Source organism: Erinaceus europaeus, chromosome 9 (assembly GCF_950295315.1).
Source record: "Erinaceus europaeus chromosome 9, mEriEur2.1, whole genome shotgun sequence".
NCBI lineage: Eukaryota > Metazoa > Chordata > Mammalia > Eulipotyphla > Erinaceidae > Erinaceus > Erinaceus europaeus.
Window position 1 is genome coordinate 13,682,187 of NC_080170.1, and position 25,555 is coordinate 13,707,741.

Sequence of the window (25,555 nt, forward strand, 5' to 3'; positions counted from 1 at the left end):
TATCACCCAGACTTGAGCCTGGTCCCACATTAAAGGAAGCTTTGGTGTTTAGCTCTGCAAGTCTTTCAACCTGAAAAGCTGGCCTGAAGTGAGGAAGGAAGCTTCCACTCCGCAGAGTGTTGAGCTGGTGTAGTGGCTTTGGCCATGGTCTGACGCAGCTTCTGGTTCAAAGCCTGTCCCCGCCAGAAGCCAGTGGCTCATCACTCTGGGACAAAATGGAAGCTCCCACCCCCAACCCCCTGCTCGCCCCCAGTAAGAAAGAAAAAATTGGGAGAACCAGACCGTGGCTCTGACAATACAGGTAAAACACTGAGTTCTTCCAAGTGCTGAACTTAATATCTCAGCCCACTGGCACTTATCCTTCATGAGCAGGTCGGGAGGGGCTATAAGGCCTTTTGCACAACTATGCAGTGTGGCCACCCCGTTGCTACCTTCACCTGGGATTGAATTTGGAAAGCCTTCAACACTTCAATTAAAAAAGTAATACATGCCTTGCTTCAAACAGCACAAGTCTATATGTATCTCAAATCCTATTAAATATATATTTCATTTGAAACAGGTGTCTTACATGAGAAGCCAAAGCACCACTCTAGTGCAAGCAGTGCTAGGGACTGAACTGGGAGTTTCAGACATTCAAGTTTGATACCACCAACTAAGTGTTTTGACAGCCGCTGCCATTCTAAATCGTAATTCCAAGACAGGATTTTTTAGACCAGTTAACTACCAGCCCCCATTTCAATGGGATCTCCATAACTACCATGCTTTATGTGACCAGGGAAACAACCAGTGGTGCAACAGATTTTCATCTAGCGCCAATCCCCTGCACTACCGTAAATCAGAGCTGAGCAGTGCTTCGGGTGAACTGCTTAATGTGACTTTCAACTTCATTGTTATAAAAACTTCTTAAAGATGGGGGGCCCCCCGCTGGTAGTGGCACACCAAAAGTACACATTACCATAGGCAAAGATCACCACTTTCCACCAGCAGGGGAGACTTGTCAAGAGCAGTTAAGTAGGTCTGCAGATGTCTTCTCTCCCACTCCCAATTTCTGTCCTATCCAATTAATAAAAGGAAAAAGTGGCCACCGGCAACAGTGGACTCCTGGTACAGCAGCACAGAGCCCCAGCAATAACCCTGGTGGCAGAAAACAAACTTTTTAAAGATGTACAGAATCAAAGGACCACTAACACATGCAATGCAGGGGATGGGGCTCAAGACTTCATGCTGCTAACCACTGTGCCCCTCCCGACATTTCAATTACTGAATTAGGACTAGTGATTTTTGCTCTTGGGATTTATAAGTGAACTTATCTTCAACAGGCAAAAATACCAATGCTTGGAAGCACTCGGCAAGTGTTTTCTTTAAAACTACCCAACACCCCCCCCCCATAGTAAAGCAAAGTTGAAAGGTGCCTTACAGCCCCTCGGGGAGCTCTCTCCTGCCTTGTCATCCATACTCGCCATGCCCAAAGGTCTCCAGGGACATGCAGACATGCAGTGAAGGTGCCCATGCCTCTCCTGGGCCAAGTGCTCAGCAAGTCAGCTCAGAATCAGGTTCTGTGTGCAGCCAGGCCCAAGGTAACAGCCCTTCCACATGGGCCCCCAAAGCTACCTTTACCTTCTGTTGCACTGTAGGCAAGATGTGATGTCATCTACACAACAGCCTGAACTGCCGAGCCCTCTGCCAATCACCTACGCCCCAGCAGGAAGAGAGCACCAAGAAACAGTCCACATGACACTGAAGCATAGACAAGACAAAGTGCAGTTTTTAAAAGGAAGATTTATTTGACAAGTTTCACTTAGCGCAATACACCTAAAGGAAGTCACAATACAATGAAGATTTAAATCAAGGCCTCAGAATTTAATACAAACACCAAGACCAAAATCCTAAGTATTGGTATTGCATCTCAAATTTCCCCCATTAACTTAAAAAGCTTAAACTTACGTGCCTTAGAGTAAATGAAACTAGGATTAACAAACATGCCAAATGTTTCACCTTTAATTGGACACAGCTCCTATATATTGAGTTTTACAAAAAGCATGTCTTTCAACATGCATCCAAACAGTGTTCAATGTGATGTAGTATAAGAGCAACACTCAACATAATTCAACTGCTTTAACCTAAATACACTTACTGCTTAAGTACATCCTACAATATAACTAACTTGAGAAAAGCTGAAAATTGTTTTAACAGTTATAGTTTACTCAATGTTGTTGTTACATCCTAGGTTGTCTGTCAGGTTGTCTGTTTAATACCGAACCTTAAATCTTTTAAAACAATCCTGATTTCCATTTAAAGCAAGCATAAATCACAAGCTTGTACTGCGAGACTGTTAAACTTTCATTTTTTTTCTTTAAAAAATGTTGACCAAGAGTCAGTGATCAGGATCAATTACATTCCCCATCCACCACTCATACTGGACATGCTAGACATCCCGCCCATTCCGTTCACGCCCATAGATGCACGGCTTCCGCTACTGTAGTAGCTGCTGTTCACTGTTCCTTGGCTACCTGTAAAGAGATCAAGGCTAAGTTAGAAAACGTGTCAGCTTACCAGCCAAATCAAATATAGCATTCCAAGAAAAAGTTTAAAAGGTATACGAGTACAAATGGCTGCTGTCCAAGTGGCGAGAAGCATGTTTGGGAAAGGGGGATCCCGACTCCAAACAAGTCTCAAATTAACCCCTTTTCTCTGCAGTACCAACTTGCCAGTCTCTTGTGCTACCATTTAACTGGATGTCTCAGGATCAACATGGAAAATTAAGTTTAAAGGAAAACTAGTGTTTTTCAAAAATTGCAAAAATTACTTTTTTTAAAAGCTAAACAAGGTCTTAAAAAAATTTTACCATAAACATTCACAATATGTCCATCGAATGGCATTTATGAATAGGGAGCACAGGGACAGTCTTGCTTTTCCTATTCATGGTGGGCAAGTGAAACAAAGCTGGGCTAAAGGCAACTCACTATGCCCAAAATGGCAGCCTCCATGGAGTTAAGTCAGAGCCATTGACTGCTAGAAGTATTATTATGACATCAGTATGTGCTATTGGGAATTTATATTTTTTGAGAAAATATTTACCTATGCAATGTTTGATTGAAAATCACTGGAGTTTTCCTGTAAAACTTGGTCTGCAAAAGGATTTTGTAGGGTAAGACTATAATACCAAAATCACCATTCTTTAGACCAATTGAAAAAAATTAAATAAAATCAACCCTAGTTAACTAGTAAATACGGTCCAAAACCCAACCACCATTCTATTAAAAAAAAAAAATCTCCCTCCATCTAAAAATGACTTAATGCTAGTCAAGACCGAAAAGTAAACTATTTGTTTTAATAAATGGAGGCAGATGTTTTCTGGCTCAACATTATTTCAAGTCGCAATAATCAATTTTTTTATTTTAGAACTCCCCCACCCAAAGATCGGTTCTGAAAATTAAGCTACTAGTAAGTTATATTAGGATCAAAAGTATACATTTAAGTAACCCAGTTCCACACACACCAAAAAAAAGCCTACAGAGCCCAACTAAAGAAAACTACCTATGACTTCTTCTAAATATACAGAAAGAAAAACACACTCACCATATCCGCTCATGCTGCTCTGGCCGCCATAGCCACCTCCATAACCACCACTCAGCTGCTGGCTGGCTGGGCCACCATAACTGGATTGGTTTGCTGTTAAGTTAAGAGAACATTAGAGCCTTGTTCCTTAAGTAAAGTGGTACCTAAAGGTACCGAGCTTGTAATTCTAAATCTAATGATTTCCAGTCTTGATTTTTTTATATTATTGTAACCTTCTGCCTCCCTCTGCCTGTTGTCTATAAACATACTAGTAGTCTTCTACATAATCAAAGATACATAAACCATATGGTCAAAGTACACACACCAGCAAGATTAAATCCACATGATTCCATAAATAAAGGCATTTTATGAAGAACCTTATGAAACCGTTTACTTGGATTTAGCAGGTTTTCCCCCTTAATGTTACACAGTTAAGTCAATATACAGGTATCACTCCATACCTAATTATGCCCAAAACTCGATTCCTTACATCCTGTGCTTTTAAAATTCTATCAATTTTAGACTTACACATTACACTTTTTTAAGCAATCTAACTTGTTTACTCTCTATAGTGCCCCTCCCCCCTCAAACTCATAAAATAGAATTATCTGTATCTAGTCTTAGGTATAACAAGGATTTAAGTCAGACACAAAACTCAAACTTCTTTGCCTAACTTAAATTATGCTAAATTAAATATAAATCAACTTATCTTACATAATCGACTTATAAATTTTTGGTTTTTAAAAAAACTAACGATATTTACACAAGCCCATGCCTCCCATCATTTGGCTACCATAAGCACCACCGCTTGCTCCTGCTGTAGAATTCAAGAAGAGTTCTACATATCTGTGTTCTGAAATGAGAGAAAAGGCATACAAGGTTAGCTTAAAAAAAAGACACTAAAGTGATATTTACACAAACCCATGCCTCCTAGCATTTGGCTACCGTAAGCACCACCGCTTGCTCCTGCTGTAGAATTCAAGAAGAGTTCTACATATCTGTGTTCTGAAATGAGAAAAAGAAAAAGTGTATGTTGGCAAAAGGTAAGACAGACAAGCTGCTACATAAACTTCAAATGCTTTTGGTTAAAATAATCTAGCTGTAGGGAGTTGGGCGGTAGGCACAGCGGGTTAAGCACACATGGTGCAAAGCGTGAGGACCGGCAAGAATCCCGGTTTGAGCCCCCAGCTCCCCACCTGCAGGGGGGTTGCTTCAGAAGGTGAAGCAGGTCTGCAGGTGTCTGTCTTTCTCCCCTGACCAATTCTTTCTGTCCTATCTAACAATGACAACATCAGTAACAATAGTAACTACAACAACAATGAAAAACAAGGACAACAAAAGATAAATTATTTATAAAATAAGCTGTTTCTAAGATGAACATACTGTTTTCAAAAATCCTATGTAAATTCCATTCATTAAATCTGACTAGGGAGTAGTGCAGCAGGTTCATAGTTCTAGGCCCCCAACTTCCCCATTTGCAGGGGAGTCACTTTACAAGCAGTGAAGCAGGTCTGCAGGTGTCTATCTTTCTCTCCCAGTCTTCCCCTCCTCCCTCCATTTCTGTCCTATCCAACGACGACATCAATAACTACAACAATAAAACAAGGGCAACAAAAAGGGATAAACAAACAAAAACCTGTGACTAAGTACAGGTCTGTATAAATCTACTACACTATCTTACACTTTTAGAAAATGCTGCTGCTTTCTGGAGAGCAGTCAGAGACCAAATTCTTTGTATTTCCTTAGTACTCCTCAGTTCATTTCACTTCCTGGTCAAGAAACCAGAATACTGAAAAGCACACTTACGCATATTGGCTTTGTCTTTTGACATAGCTGCCACCGCATCTTCATGAGTTGCAAACTCAACATCTGCTTCACCAGTTACTCTACCATCAGGACCAATTTCAATATGTACTCTCACAGGGTTGAGTGGTGAAAAAAACTAAGGAAATGTCGAGAGAATCATGTTACAAATACTAAATCCATCACATGCTACCTCATTTAAGAGCATGCTAGTGAGATGACCCGTCATGAATTCATCTTTCTTACGTTATAAATGTCATTCTCGGTTGCTCTGTAAGGTAGTCCCCTCATGTGTACACAGTGACCTGTGGTGCTCTGGAAAGTAGAACCACCATCTCCATATCTGTGATCAGACATTCCTGAAAAACAGTAATTGAGGTCTAGATGGACAAGAGTGTGAATACCCTTCAGTTGAGAAATTCAATTCTTACTTTACCTCTTCCAAATCTATCTGACCCAAATCCATAGCCATCATTATAGCCATTATAATCATCATAGCCTCCATAACCTGAAAAACAAACAAAAAATAAAGTCAACCAAATAAAAACAGTTGAGGGCAGACGCCCCCACCAATGTCTCCTGAAGCCCCGTTTCCCCAGAGCCCTGCCCCACTAGGGGAAGAGACAGGATGAGAGTATGGATCAACCTGCCAACTCCCATGTTTAACGGGGAAGCATTTACAGAAGCTAGACCTTCCACCTTCTGCACCCCAAAATAATTCTGGGTCCATACTCCCAGAAGAATAAAGAATAGCAAGGCTATCGAGGGAGGGGATGGGATAGGGAGTTCTGGTGGTGGGACATGTGTGGAATTGTACCCTTCTTACCCTATGAACTGTCGATACTTCCATTTTATAAATAAGAATTATAAAAATTAAAAAAAAACAGCTGACAAACCCTTGCACACCCTCACGTACCTCCACCATAAGCACCACGCCGCATCCTTTCAAAGCCAGCTCCTCTGCCAATGCTGTTATATCCCCTGCCAGCCCCAGGTCTGTCATAGGGACCTGGCCGCTGCATGGCCATTAGCTTTCGTGGTGGGTCATAGTGAGTTCTAACTTCAGCTCGGCTGCTCTTAAAGATTTCAATATACCTAAAGCATTTTTCATGAGGAAAGGGGTAGGGAGGGGAGAGAAACATTAGTTTACTTCATACAGGTATTTTATTACACAAGAAAACAATATAGTCATAGCCATGAAACTGACTAGTATTTAAAGCCAGATTTCTTATATTTGCATAGGCAATGACCAGAAATTCACTCAATTTTAAGATTACTTAATGTAAACTTTATTTTAAAAAAACACTCCTCTGGGCAGAGCCCAACCTTAGGGGTATAGAGGAGGACTATAAATAAATGTTTAAGGAGGGAATGAATTCCACTCAACTTTCAACATTTCATATCTTAAATCCATTGGCAGCATGTAATAACATGTGGGCTATAAAGCCAGCCTACGCCAGCAGTCTAGCCCACAGCACACATTTCTTTTTTGCCAAGAAATACCCCAGCCTATGCTTTTAGTAAGAATCAGCATAGGTAAGCGCATGCTTCAATGAAAAATAGTCACAAGCAAAGAGAATAAACCTTTTGTGACAATTTCTTGAAAGCTATGCTTATTTATATGCAGAATATTTATACAGCAAGAAAAAGTTTGTTGCATTTCAACTTTAAAAACAAGATCAGAAAGTATCACATTTTCTTATGGTAATATTAATTTACGAGGTTGGGAGTTATTACAGCTAGTCAGATTTACATCAATGTTTTTTAAAGCCATAGTCTCTCAATGCACTGACTGGGACAAATTAAGGATTTCACAGAATTATAGGAGACCAAATTAGCTGGGGGCAATTTGAAAGCTTAAAATTTGGTTGGAATGCAATACAAAATTGACACAGAGAACGTTTGAAAACTGGGGCAAAACATCAATTAACTGGGACTAGAAAATAGACCAATTTTTTTAAGCAGAGAGAATATGGATTTAATTGTTTACCATAAGAAAAGTGACAAATCCAACCAACCATCCATCCCCACCTGTGCCCTATTCTTTCCTTGTGTTTCTTTAGAGCCTTTTCAGCTATTTCCTGTGAAGCAAACTGCACGAAGGCCTCCCCCGTACTCCTCCCCTGGAAGTCCACCGGCAATGTTATCCCATTTGGCACGATTTCCAACCCTTCAACCCAAGGACAAATAACCCCAGTAGGGGGGCAATATTAACATCACAAGCCCAGAAATGATTCTTCTTATAGCTTTAAATAAACCAGAATTTAACTTTAGGCGAATGGTATACTTTCAACAAGTATTTTTAAAATATGCATTGCAGTAATATGAAGTTCCATTATTACAAAATATAGCAACTCAATTCTTAACACACCCCATGGCATAAACAGCTTGAACACGGGCTGCATTAAGAATTCATTAAGAATAATATCTATGCAAGTTAATGTGGAAAATATACAAAAAATACAATTAAGCATTAAACAAAACAGTTCTAAAATTCAAGACACTTTTTACCTCATCTTATATATTTAAATGTTTTAAATTAGCGGAACTTCAAGTTAAAAAACTTACATTTAAACATAAACAGATTCAAACATAGCTTTAGTCATATAACTGACAAACATACAATCTAACTTTCAACAGACAGCTCATCTACACAGTACAGTCATGCACTCTTATGCTCTAATAGTAGTTTGATTCACTTCTGGTAATTCCGTCTATGAAAAATCCTTTCCGTGGATACATTCCCAAGCTTACAAAAAGGGCATAAAGCACTTTCCTAGAAGATACGAAATCATGTTCATATTTAACGTTGACAGATAGCATTCAATTCTCACCAATTTAGATCAAAACAATAAAAAACAGACTTGATTCAAGAATTCTGGCAGAACAGGACTTGAAACATAACTAATAGTCAGATTTGAATACATATTATGCTAAACCATGAAAGGATTTGTTATTCGTTATCACATTATGAATATTAACAGTACTTAAAAATATGTAATTAACATTTTGCTATGAACATGCAATTTTATCAGCTCTTCAGCATAAAAACATTCAAATACTTTAGGCCCAAAACAATGTCAAAACTTTCTATTTCTGATGCTGAGAACACAGAACGCTCACTTCTACTACTGACTTGCAATAAATTCATAGTTCCCTTACTAAACCACCTCTATCAATCTACATAGAGAATGAACACTTCTGGATCCATGATCCATGTGTCTACTAACACACCTGCCACATCACAACAACCTAACTACTAATCTGATGTAAAGGGATCTTACCTTAAACTTGAAGCACTTTGCTGAACAACATTGTGCAGAAAGTAGTTAAGCTGATGAGGACAATCCCCAAGTATCTACTCTGAACTGCTTCTAAATACAGGCAAACTGAGCATTTTCTAAGTATTTAATTTCCACCTTTAAGATGGGCTTAAATTATTTGAAGGTCTCCAGGAAGAAGAAAACATTAGTTCATCTGCAAATACTCGAACTGTTTAAACATCTAAGCTAGTTAACTTAAAAGTCTACTGAATCATGTTGCCAGAAGCTAACCAGACCTCACTGCTCAGCAACAAGCACAACTACATACCTGAGAAGAACTGAACAATTTCTTCCTTGCTACATCCAAAGGGGAGTCCTCTAAGTCGTACAAAGCCATCATTGGCCGTGTCAGGACTATTTGGACCAGTATGCTTCAACACCCAATCCATTTCAACGTTGTTTGACTTGAATACTGAAAGAGGTGCTTAGAATTAGTCAATTTTGGAAAATCAGAGAACAAAGTTCAGACTTCCTAGGTCTTTAGATAATCTAGGAAGAGCTGCCATAAACTCCCTTAGATGACCTTTTCCATGCGGTCAATACCTAAAAGTCAGAAGGGGTAAGATCTCTATGTGTTTAATGTCTTATTTACTGTTACTAGGGCAACATAAATCAAACCTTCAACATATCTGTGTCCCATAGTTTCTCTGTCTTTTTTCAGGGCCAATTTGACTTCATCTTCTGATTCAAGTTCAACAAAAGCCTCGCCACTCGGTCTGCCTTCTCTGGTGTAGATGAACCGAATACCTTGGGCCCCATTTTGAATTTTGCAGTCTGGAAAGAAAACAACCGTTAATACAGAATTTAAAACTTCAAACCACCTCTGGGTGATACAGATGAAATACCTAGGTTATGATTCACTACAACACAGATCTCCGCAAAGGTTCAACAACAGTATTGTCATTGCCTAGGTCTTTCCTGCAATCAAGTAACAATAATCATGGCAGGGGTGGGCGTGAGGTGGCACACTGGGTTAACATAGCACAAAGACCTGCCCAAGGATCCCAGTTGGAGCCCCCAGCTCCCCACCTGCAGAGGGGTCACATCAAGTGGTGAAGCAGCTATCTTTCTCCCCCTCCCTCTCTCCGCTCCCCTCAAACTTCTCTGTCCTACCCAATAAAACAAAAAAAGAAAAAAAAACAATCATCAGGAATAAGCCCTTGGCTACCTCACAAGAGAATAGTTTCAGTCAGTCAAGAAAAGCAGACATTCAAAAGAAACTACCAAGTCCTTTCTACCCAAAGGTCAATATTCAATTTCCCAAGGGGGGAGAAACAGCATAATGGTTGTGCAAAAAGACTCATGCCAGAGTCTCTGAAGGCCCAGGTTCAATTCCCCATCACAAGCCAGTGATAAGTGTTCTGGTTAATAAAAGTTAAACTTCCTAAATAAGTTATCAGCAAACAGTGAAACCTGTACTTTGTGAGTTCATGGCAATTTCCATATATATTTAGTTTCCAGTTTTGGTCAGGGATAGTTTCAGCTTTACCCTACGAGCCCTACTACAAACTTCTTCATATCTCAATTGCAGAGCCAACACTCACCTTCAAGGGGAATCAGTTACCAAGCTAAAAACCGCTCCCAGTCACACAGCTGAAACTAAGCCCAGCCTTGCCCCAACTGCATGTCGGCTTCCAAGTACTTGGTTTTGGCTTTTACCACAGGTAAATTCAATCCTACAGATAGCCTTCCAAAATCTACAGGCTGTTTCCAAATATCTTATCTTTCACAACAGTGAGAACATTGTTAGTAGAAACTACACTGGGAGCTGGGTAGTGGTGCACCTGGTAAAACGCTTATTGCCAAGGACCTGGATTCCACCTGCAGGGGGAAGAAGCTTCCTGAGTGGTGAAGGTCTGCAGATGTCTTATCTTTCCAGCTATCTCCCATCCCCTCTCAGTTTCTCTGTCCTGTCCAGTGAATAGAAAAACGGGAAAAATGGCTTCCGGGAGTGGTGCATTCATAGTTCAGGTAGAGTCCATGTGAAGGGAAGAGACAAACTTGTCTAGAAACCTATAAACTTAACACAATCTACTCATAAAGAGATTACTTTCCCAGGGTTGCCAGAGAACTTGACCACCCAAATCCCGAAAGGAAAACTGAATGGTATCAAGCAGTGGTGCAGTGGTGCGCCTGGTCAAATGCACACATTACAAAGTGTAATGAGCCAGGTTCAAGCCCCCGCTTCCAATCTGCAGAGGGAAATGCTTTTCTAAAGTGCTGGAGCAGGGCTGCAGGTACCTCTTTGTAGCCCCCCCCCCACTTTCCCTTTGTCTCTATCCAAGAAACATAGTAAAAGATTAACCCTACATTTAAAAAAATTGAGAGCTGGGTTGTGTCACATGTGGTTGAGCACACGTTACAATGTGCAAGGACCCAGGTTCCAGCCCCCGATCTCCACCTGCAGGGGGAGAGCTTCACAAGTAGTGAAGCAGGGCTGCAGGTATCTGTCTCTACCCAATAAACAGACAATAAAAAAATTTTTTTGTCTTAGGAGGCCAGGTGGTGGTACATCTGGTTGAGCTCACATGTTACAGTGCAAAAGGACCCAGGTTCGAGCCCCTGGTCCCCCACCTGCAAGGGGAAAGCTTCATGAGTGAAGCAGGGCTGCAGGTGTCTCCCTCTATCCTCCCCTCCCCTCTCGACTTCTGGCTATTTCTATCCAATTAAAGATAAAAAAATTAGAACCAAGTTGTCTTTACTGCACAGAGAGCGCCAGAAATTGAAAGGGGGCAACAGAAAGGGAGACCACTCGTGAGACCTTCCCCCTACAGGTGGGGACCATGGGCTTGAACCTGTGTCCTTGCGCATTAGAACAGATGCCAACCGGACCCAAGACCAAAGAGTAGTGACTACATGGTTGGCTCTTAATGATGTCTGGCATGGATGCACAATAAAATTATTAAAAAATGCTACGACTAAGTCATTGTGTTTTTAACTAATCAACTACTAATCAACCACACCTATTTTTATCCCCGAAAAAGACTGACTCTTGAGAAACAGACCGAAATGCGGGTGTGAAGGGGGAGGGAGGACTGTCGGCCTAGTTTTCAGCAGAACACTGCCCTCGATCCTTTGTTCAAGGCGCCCAAGACGGCGAGCAGGGAGCAGGGTGGCAGCGCCATCTCCGTCTAGGCCTGGGGCGCGCAGCCACCCGAGCTCAGGCCGCGCCTGGAGGCCGGGAGCCACCGGGAAGACCCGCCCGGGCGGCCGCGCAGCCCCCGGGGCCCGGAGGAGGGAGGGCGGGGCTCCCGCAATTTCCATTGCGCAACGTGGGCGGCGGGGCGCGAGCAGCCCGGCGGGAACGGCTTCCGCCCGCGCCCCGCCAGGGGGCGCCCCTGCCCGACCTGGATCCCCCCCCTCGCCCGCCCGCCCGCCCGCCGCCTGCGCCTCACTCACCCGAAAAAAAGCGCTGCACTTCGTCGGCCGAGCAGGACCAGGGCAAGCCCCGCACCTTCACCACGAAGCCCTCTCCGCCTTCGGTGCCCAGCATCATCGTGTCTTCCGAGGCCGGCTCCGCACTCAGGCTGTGGGACGGGGAGGAGTCAGCCCGGGGCGCCCCGCCCTCCCGCCCGCAGCAGCCAGGGCCCCCCCCCCAAACCCATCAAGCGGCAACAGGGGGCCCCCCCACCAGCCGCCCCGGGCACTGAGGACCCGGCCCCGGACCGAGGGGGGGCCGGCTGGGCGCCCGCGCTGAGGCGAGGAAATGGCGGCGGGCGCTTCCGCTCCGCCTCCTCCGACAGCACACACAATAGAGGCGGCGCGGCCTACAGGCCCCGGCTCCCCGCTGCCGCGCGGCCGCCCCTACACAGCTCCCAGCGCCAACCTGCACCTCGTCAAAGCCCCCTTGGGGTCAGTAGCCGAGCAATCCCAGCAAAAAATCGGTCCCACAGGGGACCACAGGAGGACGAGCCGGGAGAACTCACCTGCAAACACGACTCGAGCGTGGCTGGAGAGAAATGACCAGCCGGCGCCTGCGCAACCTAAATAAAGCCCTTTGTACGAGCTGTGCGCATGCGCACTCGGGCGCCCGCGCCGCCCCTTTGCGTCACAGAGAGCTGGGACGCATGCGTCATTTCACAAAGCGTCCCATCCCTCAGGCCGCAGTTCATTCTACGCATGCGTGGAGGCTTAGTCGACAAACGCCCCCCCCACCTTTATAAGTCGCGGAGCTCCTTTGCGCCTGCGCCTTCCCGCGATTATTGAATTTGGAGCCTCAGCGGTTTATAATTGAGTTTTCTCGCGCATGCGTCTTCCTGCAAACCGTTCTCGCCCCTTACCCGCCTGAATGGGGGAGGGGAATGGCGGCAATCAGTACTCCGGGTCGGTGGGCGCGGTCTGTGTTGTGGTGGGATGGACCCGCTACACACCCCTATTTCCCGCCCTGTCCGCTCCCCTGGGCGATCTGAAGGGATGGACTCGCCCTTCTCAGCGGCGGCCTCCGGGATGAGGGGCAGAGGCTGCCCACGTCCGAGTCGCCCGGGCCCCGGGCCGTACCCCGCCTTTGCCCGAACGTGTCCCCGAGGGTCCGCGGGCCCTGGACGCCGCCCGGCGCTCACGAGGGGCCGCGGGCTGGGTTGAGAGGACACGTTAGGCACCAAACACCCAGGGTCCCGCCTCCCGGGACATTCCTTGCCGCCCAGACTCCCTCGACCAGGTCCCTGACCCTCCACCCCACACAACTGCCTCCCCTGGGTGCCCTGATTATCCACCCTCCATCCTGCCCCCCGACCCTCCTCCCCCATCCTGCCCCCGACCCTCCTCCTATCCTGCCCCTGGCCATCCGCCCCCAGCCATCCTCCCCCATCCTGCCCCCCGGCCATCCTCCCCCATCCTGCCCCTGACCATCCTCCTCCATCCTGCCCCCTGACCATCCTTCTCCATCCTGCCCCCCGGCCATCCTCCCCCATCCTGCCCCCGACCATCCTTCTCCATCCTGCCCCTGACCATCCTCCCCATCCTGCCCCCGGCCATCCTCCCCCATCCTGCCCCCCCCCAGGCCATCCTCCCCATCCTGCCCCTGACCCTCCTCCTATCCTGCCCCTGGCCATCCTCCTCCATCCTGCCCCCGACCATCCTCCCCCATCCTGCCCCCGACCATCCTCCCCCATCCTGCCCCCGGCCATCCTCCCCCATCCTGCCCCCCCGACCATCCTTCTCCATCCTGCCCCCGGCCATCCTCCCCCATCCTGCCCCCCGACCATCCTCCTATCCTGCCCTTGGCCATCCTCCCCATCCTGCCCCTGGCCATCCTCACCATCCTGCCCCTGGCCATCCTCCCCCATCCTGCCCCCGACCCTCCTCCTATCCTGCCCCTGGCCATCCTCCCCATCCTGCCCCTGACCATCCTCCTCCATCCTGCCCCTGGCCATCCTCCCCATCCTGCCCCCGGCCATCCTCCCCCATCCTGCCCCCCGACCATCCTCCTATCCTGCCCTTGGCCATCCTCCCCATCCTGCCCCTGGCCATCCTCACCATCCTGCCCCTGACCATCCTCCTCCATCCTGCCCCTGGCCATCCTCCCCATCCTGCCCCCGGCCATCCTCCCCCATCCTGCCCCCCCCCCCCGCCATCCTCCCCCATCCTGCCCCCGACCATCCTCCTATCCTGCCCCTGGCCATCCTCCCCATCCTGCCCCCGGCCATCCTCCCCCATCCTGCCCCCCCCATCCTCCCCATCCTGCCCCCGGCCATCCTCCCCCATCCTGCCCCCCCCCCGGCCATCCTCCCCCATCCTGCCCCCCCCCCCCCGGCCATCCTCCCCCATCCTGCCCCCGACCATCCTCCTATCCTGCCCCTGGCCATCCTCAACAAAGAGCAGATGAATGTGGGGCTGTTGGGCAGGGTCCACAGGGAATGCCACTGTAGTAAAGCAGGTTTCCCTTCAGTTTGTACCACTTCAAGAAAAGTGGAGGGGACCTTAATGGAAGGGCAACAACACAGGGCCCCTGAGGCAGGCAGGGCCTGATCCCCAAAGGCCCACTAGACTTTAACAAGAGTGTGAATGCTAAAAGCACAAGGAAGGCTGTAACAGGTGCTTTTTGAAAAGGAAGTATGTTGAGGTGAGAATTGGGGGTGAAGACATTCCCCATCAGAGAAGGGAGTTAGAGAAAAGGGGAAGTATCTGGACTGACATCGCAAGCTGTGGGGTTCTTCAAGCTCCAGGCAGGCCTGCGCATTTGCATGACTGGAAAGGAAAGAACCACTCCTGGACCCTCTCCAGGACCTCAGTGAGGCCAGTAGCAGGTTGCAACACTGGAGAACTCTGGTCTCCCCAGAGGCCCCCAGAGCCCTCACTTAACTGAGGGAAAGCCACGGACCCCTGTCTTGGTAGCCTGCTTAAAAGCATGTTTTGCACCAGGGGAGGTGGATCTATGGGCAATGTATTCTTTGCACCTCTCTTTTATTTTTTTACTTATTTATTTATTTATCTGCCTCCAGGGTTATTGCTGGGGCTCCGTGCCTGCACTATGAATCCACTGCTGGAGGGCATTTATTTTATCTTTTGTCGCCCTTGTTGTGTATTGTTATTATTGTTGTTCTTATTGCTGTCATCATTGTTGGATAGGACAGAAAGAAATGGAGAGAGGAGGGGAAGACAGAGGGGGAGAGAAAGATAGACCCCTGCAGACCTGCTTCACTACTTGTAAGGTGACACCCCTGCGGGTGGGGAGCCAGGGGCTCGAACTGAGATCCTTAAGCCTGTCCCTGTACTTTGCATCATGTGCGCTTAACCCGCTGCGTTACAGCCCGGCCTCCTCTTTTATTTTTAAAATATACACTTTATTTATTTTTGCTTTTATTTTTTAATATTTATTTTGTTGCCCTTGTTTTATTGTTGTAATTATTGCTGTTGTTATTGATGTCGTCGTTGTTGGATAGGACAGAGAGAAATAGAGATAGGAGGGAAAGACAGAGGGGGAGAGAAAGAAGATAGAGAGGTGGTCCAGGAGGTGGTACAGTGGATAAAGCATTGGATTCTCAACCATGAGGTCCCAAGTTCAATCCCCAGGAGTACATGTACCAGAGTGATGTCTGGTTCTTTCTCTCTCTCCTCATATCTTTCTCATAAATGAATAAATAAATAAAATATTTTTTAAAGTGAATCTGTTTAAAGAAAATGATTAAACCTGCACAAGTGAAGGTGGTCTGGGGCCACAGAGAAAGCATAGGACTTGCATGTGAGAGGGCCCCAGTTTGAGCCCCAGCATCACCAATAACCAAAGAATAGTCCGAGAAGAGTGATGCCTTGGGGAAGGAAAGCAATCATAATGGGGGCTGATCAGTGGCACAACCGGCTAAGTACTATGTACAAGCACCCAGGTAGGACCCCTACTCCCCACCTGCAGTGGGGAGGCTTCATGAGTGGTAAAGCAGGTCTGCAGGTGTCTCTTTTTCCCTCTTCCTCTCTCTGTTTCTTTCTAAGAATTTATTTATTCATGAGAAATACAGGAGAGAGAGAGAGAACTAGACATCACTCAGTATACATGCTGCCAGGAATTGAACTCGGGACCTCATGGTTGAGAATCTGATGCTCTTTTTTTTTTTTAATTTGATAATATGCAGTGATTTACTGTCTTTACTCTTTTTTTAAATTAATTTATTTCCTTTTGTTGTCCTTGTTTTTTTATCGTTGCTAGATAGGACAGAGAGAAATGGAGAGAGGAGGGGAAGACAGAGAGGAGGAGAGAAAGATAGACCCCTGCAGACCTGCTTCACCGCCTGTGAAGCGACTCCCCTGCAGCTGGTAAGCCCGGGGCTCGAACCAGGATCCTTGCGCGGGTCCTTGCGCTTTGCGCCATGTGCCCAAAGTCCCCTTTTTTGCTTTTATTTTAACGAAAGAGATAACAGAGAGAAAAATAGAGACCAAAGCACTGCTCAGCTCTGCCTTATGGTGGCGCAGGCTACTGAGCCGGGGACTTTGGGACTTTCAGGTGTGAGCTTTTTACATAATCATTATGCTATCTGCCTTGCCCCTTCTCTTGTTTATTTATTTATTTTACCAGAGCACTGCTCAGCTCTGGCTTATGGAGGTGTGGGGGATTAAACCTGGGACTTGAGAGCCTCAGGCATGAAAGTCTCTTTGCATAACCATTATGCTATACCCCCCCACCCTCGCTTGCTTATTTATTTTTTATTTGCATTTATTATTGGATAGGAACAGAGAGAAATTGAGAGGGGAGGAGGCAATAGGGACAAACACCTGCAGCCCTGCTTCACCACTCATGAAGCTTTCCCCCTGCAGGTGAGGACCAGGGGCCTGAACACCTGCGCTTGTGCCCTGTAATATGTGCATTTAACCAGGTGTGCCACCACCTGGCCCCTCTTCTCTCATTGAAAGATTTACATATTTAGGAGAAAAGGGAGCCAGAGCATCACTCTGGCATTTGCAATGCAGGGGATGGACCTCATTTTATGAGTCCAGTGCTTTATCTACATCCTGAGGCACTGTCTGGCTGTTTACCTGTCTGACAAAGTCAGCTGGGAGCAGTGAAACCCCTGCAACAATGTGAAATGTTGCAAAAATCAAGAGCTACATAATGGAATATTTGGTTAATAAAAATAGTGATTTGGGGGGCTTTGGAAATAGCACAAAGGTTAGGCAAAAATACTTTCACGGGGGCCTGGCAGTGGCACACCCCTTTTTTAAGGTTTCTTTTTTTTTAAGATTTTATTTATTTATTAATGAGAAAGATACGAAGAGAGAGAGAGAGAAAGAACCAGATATCACTCTGGTACATGTGCTGCCAGGGATTGAACTCATGCTTGAGAATCCAGTGCTTTATCCACTGCGCCACCTCCTGGACCACGGTTTCTTTTTTTTTTTTTTTTAAGTGTATTTCTTTTCTTTTTTCTTTTTTTTTTTTTTAGTTTATTTTATTTTCCTTTTTTTTTTTTTTTAATTAACTGCTCAACTCTGGCTTATGGTGGTGCGGGGGGATTGAACCTGGGACTTCAGAGCCTCAGGCATGACGGTTTGTTTGCATAACCATTATGCTATCTACCCCCACACACACCCTTATCTTTTTTATTTATTGGATAGACAACCAGAAATTGAGAGGAAAGGGCATGATAGAGAGGGAGAGAGACAGAGACACCTGCAGTCCTGCTTCACCACTCATGAAGCATTCCCCTTACCGGTGGAGACCAGGGGCTCAAACCTGGATCCTTCTGCATTGTAACATGTGGTGTACCCTTTAAGTGCACTTAGTACTAAGCACAAGGCTCCCCAGGCTCCCCACCTACAGCAGGGACATTTCACAAGTGGTATCTCTCTTTCTTTCTCTCTCCTTCTCTATCTCCCTTCCTCTCTCAATTTCTCTTTCCTATCAAATAAAATGGAAAAATGACCACCGGGAACACTGGATTGATTCATAGTGCCACCAAGCCCCAGGTGGCAAAAAAAAAAAAGGGGGGGGAGTTGGGTGGTAGCGAAGCAGGTTAAGCGCATGTGGCTCAAAGTGCAAGGACCTATGTAAGGATCCCAGTTCAAGCCTCCGGCTCCCTACCTGCAGGGTGGTTGCTTCACAAGTGGTGAAGCAGGTCTGCAGGTGTCTATCTTTCTCTCCCCTCTCTGTCTTCCACTCCTCTCTCCATTTTTCTCTGTCCTATCCAACAACAACGACATCAATAAAACAACAAGGGCAACAAAAGGGAATGAATAAATAAATATTAAAAAAAAAACAACAGACTTCTGAGGCACCAAAGGCTTAAATACCCAGCACCACCATAAACCAGAGCTGAGCAATGCTCTAGTAAAAAAATAATTAATGGGGGAGTCGGGCAGTAGCGCAGTGAGTTAAGTGCACGTGGTGCAAAGTGCAGGGACCAGTGTGAGGATCCCAGTTGGAGCCAAGGCTCCCCACCTGGAGGGGAGTCACTTCACAGGTGGTGAAGCAAGTCTGCAGGTGTCTTATCTTTCTCTCCTCCTCTCTCTATTTCTCTCTTTCCTAACCAACAACGATGACATCAATAACGACAATAATAACTACAACAAGGGCAACAAAAAGGAAATAAATAAATATAAAAAAATTAAAAAGAATAAAATAAATTTCTTTATGGGGGTCAGGCAGTTGCACACCAGATTAAACGCATATAGTGCTAAGTGCAAGGATGGCTCAAGAAACCTGGTTCAAATCCCCAGCTCCCCACCTGAAGGGGAGTCACTTCACAGGCAGTGAAGCAGGTCTGCAGGTGTCTATATCTTTCTCTCCTTTCTGTCTTCCCCTCTTCTCTCAATTTCTCTCTGTCCTATCCAACAAAAAGAACAGCTATAACAACAAGGGCAACAAAATGGGGAAAATGGCCTCTAGGAGCAGTGGATAACTGAGCCCCAGAGATAACTTTTGGGGCAAAGTAAATAAATAAATAAATAAATAATTTCATGGGCAGGAAGATGACACATGAAGTCAGGAGGTCCTGACTTCAATACCCACCACTGCATATGCCATGATGTTTTGATCTCTCTGTGTGTATCATTAGTAAAAAAAAAAAAAAAAAAAAAGATTGGGTTTCAGTTCTGACTGTACCCTTTCAAGAGGCAGGTTCTTTTAAAAATGATAATTGTGGGCAGGGGTAGATAGCATAATGGTTATGCAAAGAGATTCTCATGCCTGAGGCTCCAAAGTCCCAGGTTCAATTCTCTGCACCACCACTGGTAAAAATAATAATAATAATAGTAAGATTGAAAAAAGTTATATTTGTTTATTTATTTATTTGCCTCCAGAGTTATCACTGGAGCTTGGTGCCTGCACTACAAATCCACTGCTCCTGGAGACCATTTTTTTCCCCCATTTTTGTTGGCCTTGTTACTCTTTTGTTTTTTTTCTTACCAAAGCACTTATCAACTCTGGCTTATGGTGGTGCAGGGGATTGAACCTATAGGACTTGGGAGCCTCAGACATGAGAGTCTCTTAGCATAACCATTATGCTGTCTACCCCCACCTGTTACTATTGTTATTATTGTCATTGCTGCCATTGTTGTTGAGTTGGACAGAGAGAAATGGAGAGAGGAAGGGAAGACGGGGAGAGAAAGACAGACACCTGCAGACCTCCTTCATCACTTGTGAAGTGACCCCCCTGCAGGTGGGGAGCTGGGGGCTTGAACCAAGATCCTTATGCCAGTCTTTGTGCTTCACGCTAAGTGTGCTTAACTTGCTGCACTATTGTCCAACCCCCCAAATTATATTTATATTTTATTAAATTATTTTTTTAATAGATGAATCTTTTTTATTATCTTTATTTACTTATTGGGTAGAAAAAGGCAGGAATTGAGAGGGAAGGGGGTGATAAAGAGATAAAAGGAAGGGAGTGATAGAGTGGGATAAAGAGAGATACCTGCAAAGAAACTGCAGATGGGGCCCAGGGGCTCGAACCTGTGTACTTGTGCACTGTACTGTGTGCACTCAACAAGGTACGCCACCACCCAGCCCCCTAAATTATTATTTTTACCATAGCAGTGCTCAGTTCTCTGGTTTATGGTGGTGCTGAGAATAGAACCTAGGACATTGGAGCCTCCAAACTGAGTTTCTTTGCATAACCATTATGCTTTCTCCCTAGTCCAATTCTTTCTTATTACTTTATGGGGGGGCGGTTAATGGTTTATAGTACAGTTACTGAAAAATGAGTAAAGTGTTGCATCTGGCTATGATAGATGTCTGCAAAACACTCCCACTCCTGACTGAACTTAGGTCCTTTTTTAAAAATATTTATTTTATTTATTTATTCCCTTTTGTTGCCCTTTTTTTTTATTGTTGTAGTTATTATTGTTGTCGTTGTTGCTGTACAGGACAGAGAGAAATGGAGAGAGAAGACAGAGAGGGAGAGAGAAAGATAGACACCTGTAGACCTGCTTCACCACCTGTGAAGCGACTCCTTTGCAGGTGGGGAGCTGGGGTCTCGAACCAAGTTCCTTACACCGGCCCTTGCACTTTGCGCCACTTGCGCTTAACCTGCTGCGTTACCACAGACTCCCTTAGGTCCTTTTCTATCACCATGGAATGATTGCTGTTTTTGTTTGTTTGTTTAACATTTTTAGTTACTTATGAAGAAGATTGGCAGAGAGAGAGAGAAAGAACCAGACATCACTCTGGTACATGTGCTGCTCAGGACCTCATGCTTGAGAGTTCAATGCTTTATCCACTGTACCACTTCCTGGGCCGTTTGTTTTTCCAGAGCACTGCTCAGCTCTGGTTTATGATGGTGCAAGGGACTGAACCTGGGACTATGGAGCCTCGGGCCTGAGAGTCTCTTTAACCATTATGCTATCAAACCCCCCCTTTGTCTTTTTATAAGATGCATTTATGTTCGAGAGAAAAAGAGAGAGAAAGAGAGAAATGGAGCCAGAGCATCACTCTGGCGCTGGCAATGCCAGCGGGATGGGACTCAGGACCTCCTGCTTTCAAAAGCTCTAGCCGCAGCACCACCTCCCAGGCCGCTATCCTGGCTTTCTGGGACTGGTTTATTTTTGCTTCTCGGTGTTTCCTGTTCTCAGTGCTGACGGACCGACCTGTACCTGCACGCAGGAAGGTCTGCAGTTCAGAATGGCTATATCCCCGGCTCTGGCACCGCAGAGCGGGGGGTACCAGCCCTCCCTCCCCGCAGCAGGTCCAGGACCGCTCCGCCGGGCCTGCAGACTTGGGAACAATAGCTGGAGCAAATTCTGCTGCTGCGGAGCTGGAGACAAAGGCCGCGGGCGCCGGAGGCGGAGCCTCGCCCTGGGCGCGGGTGCGGGCGGTGGGGGCTGGGCCGCTCGCCTCTCGGCTAGCAAGGGAGTCCCAGCGCGCCCTCTGCTGTTCGCTGGGAGCATCTCCAGGCAGAGCCGGACGACCGTTAGCTTGGTTTGATTTGAAATTTGAGACAATAGATGAGAGCATTGCTCCGGCGGGCGGGCATCTGAGGGGCTGGGGATCTAACCGCTCTCGTCTAGTCCTGCGCTTTACCCACTGAGACACCTGCCCTGATGCTAGTAGTCTACATCTTCCATTTCTCCTTTTTAAATATATATTGATTTTACTGTAGAGCTGGGGAGAGCGTGTAATGGTTATGCAAAAAGATTTTTTTTTTAAATATCCCCTTTTGTTGCCCTTGTTTTTTGTTGTTGTAGTTATTATTGTTGTCATCGTTGTTGGGTAGGACAGAAAGAAATGGAGAGAGGAGGGGAAGACAGACGGGGCACCGCCTGTGAAGCGACTTCCCTGCAGGAGGGGAGCCGGAGGCTCGAACCGGGCTCCTCATGCTGGTCTGTGCGCTTTGCGCCGTGTGCGCTTAACTCACTGCACTATAGCTTGGTCCCCCTCTTTTTTTTTTTTTTTTTAAGATTTTATTTCTTTATTCATGAGAAAGATAGGAGAAGAGAGAAAGAACCAGACATTGCTCTGGTACATGTGCTGCCGAGGATTGAACTTTGGACCTCATGCTTGAAAGTCCAATGCTTTATCTATTACACAACCTCCTGGACCACTCCCCTATTTCTCTCTGTCCTACCAAAGTATAAAAAATTATTGGGGGGGGGGGCGGGCGGTGGCGCAACGGGTTACCCTCCTCTGTCCATTTCTCTCTGTCCTATCCAACAATGAACAACATCAACAAGAACAATAGGCTACAACAACAAGGGCAACAAAAGGGGAAAAAATGGCCTCCAAGATCGGTGGACTCATGGTGCAGGCACTGAGCCCCAGCAATAACCCTGGAGGCAAAAAAAATATTTTAGGGGTGGGGGTAGATAACATAATGGTTATGCAAAGAGACTCTCAAGCCTGAGGCTCTGAAGTCCCAGGGTCAATGCCCACCCACCCACCACCCACACCACCATAAGCCAGAGCTGGGCAGTGCTCTGGTGTTTCTCTAAAATAAATAAATAAATAATAAAATAAAATAATAGAAAATTATTTTATTTATTCCATATGAGATGACTTCAAATGAGAGAGAGAAGCCAGAACATCCCTTCTGTATATGTAGCTCTGGAGGTTGAACACGAAGCCCAGCCATGCAAGGCCTCTGCTGTAGCACCTGAACTATTTCCAAGATGATTTTTTTTTTTTTCTCCTCCAGGGTTATTGCTGGGCTGGGTGCCTGCACCATGAATCCACCGCTCCTGGAGGCCATTTTTTCCCCCCTTTTGTTGCCCTTGTTGTAGCTTCGTTGTGGTTATTATTATTATTGCCCTTGTTGATGCAATTCGTTGTTGGATAGGACAGAGAGAAATGGAGAGAGGAGGGGAAGACAGAGAAGGGGAGAGAAAGATAGACACCTGCTTCACCGCCTGTGAAGCGACTCCCCTGCAGGTGAGGAGCCGGGGGCTGGAACCAGGATCCTTACGCCGGTCCCTGCGCTTTGCGCCACATGCGCTTAACCCACTGTGCCACCGCCCAACCCCCTCAAGATGATTTCTTTTTCCTTTGTTTTCCTTTCCTCTTTGCATAAGGCACAGCTATATTCTTTTTTTTTTTTTTTCCTAGAGGGATGAACCTCTGGCTTCCGGTGAGAACAGGGTTTGAACCTGAAGCTCTATCTGCCTCAGAGCCCATTTGTAGGGCCACTAAACCAGGGCAGCACTCTGCACATGGCTGTATTTCAATACACAACATCTATACAAACAATAAAATAATGGCAAAAGCATAACATTCTATTTGCTTGCATTAGGAAGTCAACTTGTTTTTTTTTTTTCTTTTACCAGAGCACTGTTCAGCTCTGGCTTGTGGTGGTACAGGGGATTGAACCTGGGACTTTGGAGCCTTAGGCATGAGAGTCTATTAGCATAACCATTATGCTATCTACCCTCTGCCCAGGAAATGAACTTAATCACAAATGAGCAGTTGGAAAATAGTGATAAGGCAACTAATATCCAAATGGAAATGAAAAATCAAGTAGAAGAAAAATGAGGGTGGGGGTAGATAGCATAATGGTTATGCAAAGAGACTGTCATGCCTGAGGCTCCGAAGTCCCAGGTTCAATCCCCTACACCACCATAAGCCAGAGCTGAGCAGTGCTCTGGTGTTAAAAAAAAATAATAATAAATAAATAATAATAATAAAAGAAGAAAAATGAATTTCCTTTGTTTGCTTCTGTTTCTGATCATGTCTCAGGTTCAAGCCTCAGCACCAGCATAAACTTGAGCAGAGCAAGCAATGTTCTGGATATATACATATATCTTGACCCAGGAGATCACTTGGCAGTTTCACACATGTGCAAGGTCAAGTTCATTCCTGGTGCAGGATTCAGACAGGATGTCAAAAACATGAAGCTATCCTGTGGACCTTGAAGGAGAACTAGAAATGTATTGGTGAGTGACAGGATTGACCACCCAGGGCACGTCTGTGTTTCTGTACACACACCAGAGAGCAAGTGCTTCTTGCAGTACAAGTAGAGCATCTGCTTAGTAGCAAGCTGACGTCCCTTAAGCCTTTGGACAGTTTTCTCAGTCAGCACCCATTCGGCCTGGCAGGAGGTAGAGGACATCACCAAGACTTCAGGGAGTCCAGGCTGGCCACTAACTCCCTGCTCTCACCTAGGCCTTTCCTTCCTCATCTTCCTCACTCTTCCTCCTGAGTTTTCCCCATTCAGGCCTGAGTCAACAGGCTGAGTCTTTTAAACCTGGAACTTAAGGGAGTGGGGCGGTAGCACAGCGGGTTAAGCTCACATGGCGCAAAGCACAAGGACCAGTGTAGTGGTGAAGCAGGTCTGCAGTTGTCTATCTTTCTCTCCCCCTCCTCTGTCTTCCCCTCCTCTCTCCATTTCTCGCTGTCCTATCCAACAATAACTACAACAATAAACCAACAAGGTCAGTAAACCGGAACTTACCAAGTAATTTATTAGTTTGTTTTATTGCTCAGCTCTGGCTTATGGTGGAGCTGGGGACCAAACCTGGGACCTTTGGTGCTTCAGGCCTGAAAGTCTTTTTTTAATTTTTATTTCTTTATTGGGAAATTAATGTTTTACATTCAACAGTAAATACAATAGTTTGTACATGCATAACATTTCCCAGTTTTCCATATAACAATACAACCCCCACTAGGCCCTCTGTCATCCTTCATGGATCTGTATTCTCGCCACCTACCCACCCCAGAGTCTTTTACTTTGGTGCGATACACCAATTCCATTTCAGGTTCTACTTCTGTTTTCTCATCTTGTTTTTCAACTTCTGCCTGAGAGTGAGATCATCCCATATTCATCCTTCTGTTTCTGACTTATTTCACTCACATGAATTTTTCAAGGTCCATCCAAGATCGGCTGAAAACGGTGAAGTCACCATTTTTTACAGCTGAGTAGTATTCCATTGTGTATACCACAACTTGCTCAACCACTCATCTGTTGTTGGACACCTGGGTTGCTTCCAGGTTTTGGCTATTACAAATTGTGCTGCTAAGAACATATGTGTACACAGATCTTTTTGGATGGCTGTGTTGGGTTCCTTAGGATATATCCCCAGGAGAGGAATTGCAGGGTCATAGGGTAGGTCCATTTCTAGCCTTCTGAGAGTTCTCCAGACTGTTCTCCACAGAGGTTGGACCCATTGACATTCCCACCAGCAGTGTAGGAGGGTTCCTTTGACCCCACACCCTCTCCAGCATTTGCTGCTGTTACCTTTTCTGATGTATGACATTCTCACAGGAGTGAAGTGGTATCTCATTGTTGTCTTTATTTGCATTTCCCTGACAAGCAGAAACTTGGAGCATTTTTTCATGTGTTTCTCAGCCTTTGGATCTCTTCTGTGGTGAATATTCTGTCCATGTCCTCCCCCCATTTTTGGATGGGGTTATTTGTTGTCTTGTTGAGATTTGCAAGTTCTTTATATATTCTGGTTATATATCTTCTCCCATTCTGTGAGGGGTATCTTGGTTTGGGTAGTAGTTTCTTTAGCTGTGCAGAAGC

At 45.7% G+C, this 25,555-nt stretch overlaps 1 protein-coding gene across 12 annotated transcripts; it reads right to left on the bottom strand.

Annotated features, from left to right (window-relative positions):
- Window positions 1-1,761: 1,761 nt before the first annotated feature.
- Window positions 1,762-12,737, bottom strand: HNRNPH1 (heterogeneous nuclear ribonucleoprotein H1). 12 transcript variants are annotated; one of them, XM_060197319.1, is made up of 14 exons: window positions 12,611-12,734; window positions 12,084-12,211; window positions 9,303-9,458; window positions 8,953-9,096; window positions 7,393-7,531; window positions 6,278-6,456; window positions 5,798-5,869; window positions 5,608-5,720; window positions 5,365-5,500; window positions 4,504-4,563; window positions 4,322-4,411; window positions 3,580-3,672; window positions 3,079-3,128; window positions 1,762-2,510 (listed from the first exon to the last, which is right to left on the bottom strand). In XM_060197319.1, the coding sequence occupies exons 2-13, from the start codon at window positions 12,178-12,180 to the stop codon at window positions 3,079-3,081; spliced, it is 1,329 nt and encodes a 442-aa protein (XP_060053302.1). In that variant the 5' UTR covers window positions 12,181-12,211; window positions 12,611-12,734; the 3' UTR covers window positions 1,762-2,510. The 12 variants fall into 12 exon arrangements, with proteins under 12 accessions (XP_060053302.1, XP_060053303.1, XP_007527180.1 ...); XM_060197320.1 differs by having other exon boundaries at window positions 4,352-4,411; window positions 5,608-5,741; XM_007527118.3 differs by having other exon boundaries at window positions 5,608-5,741; window positions 12,611-12,733.
- Window positions 12,738-25,555: the final 12,818 nt, after the last annotated feature.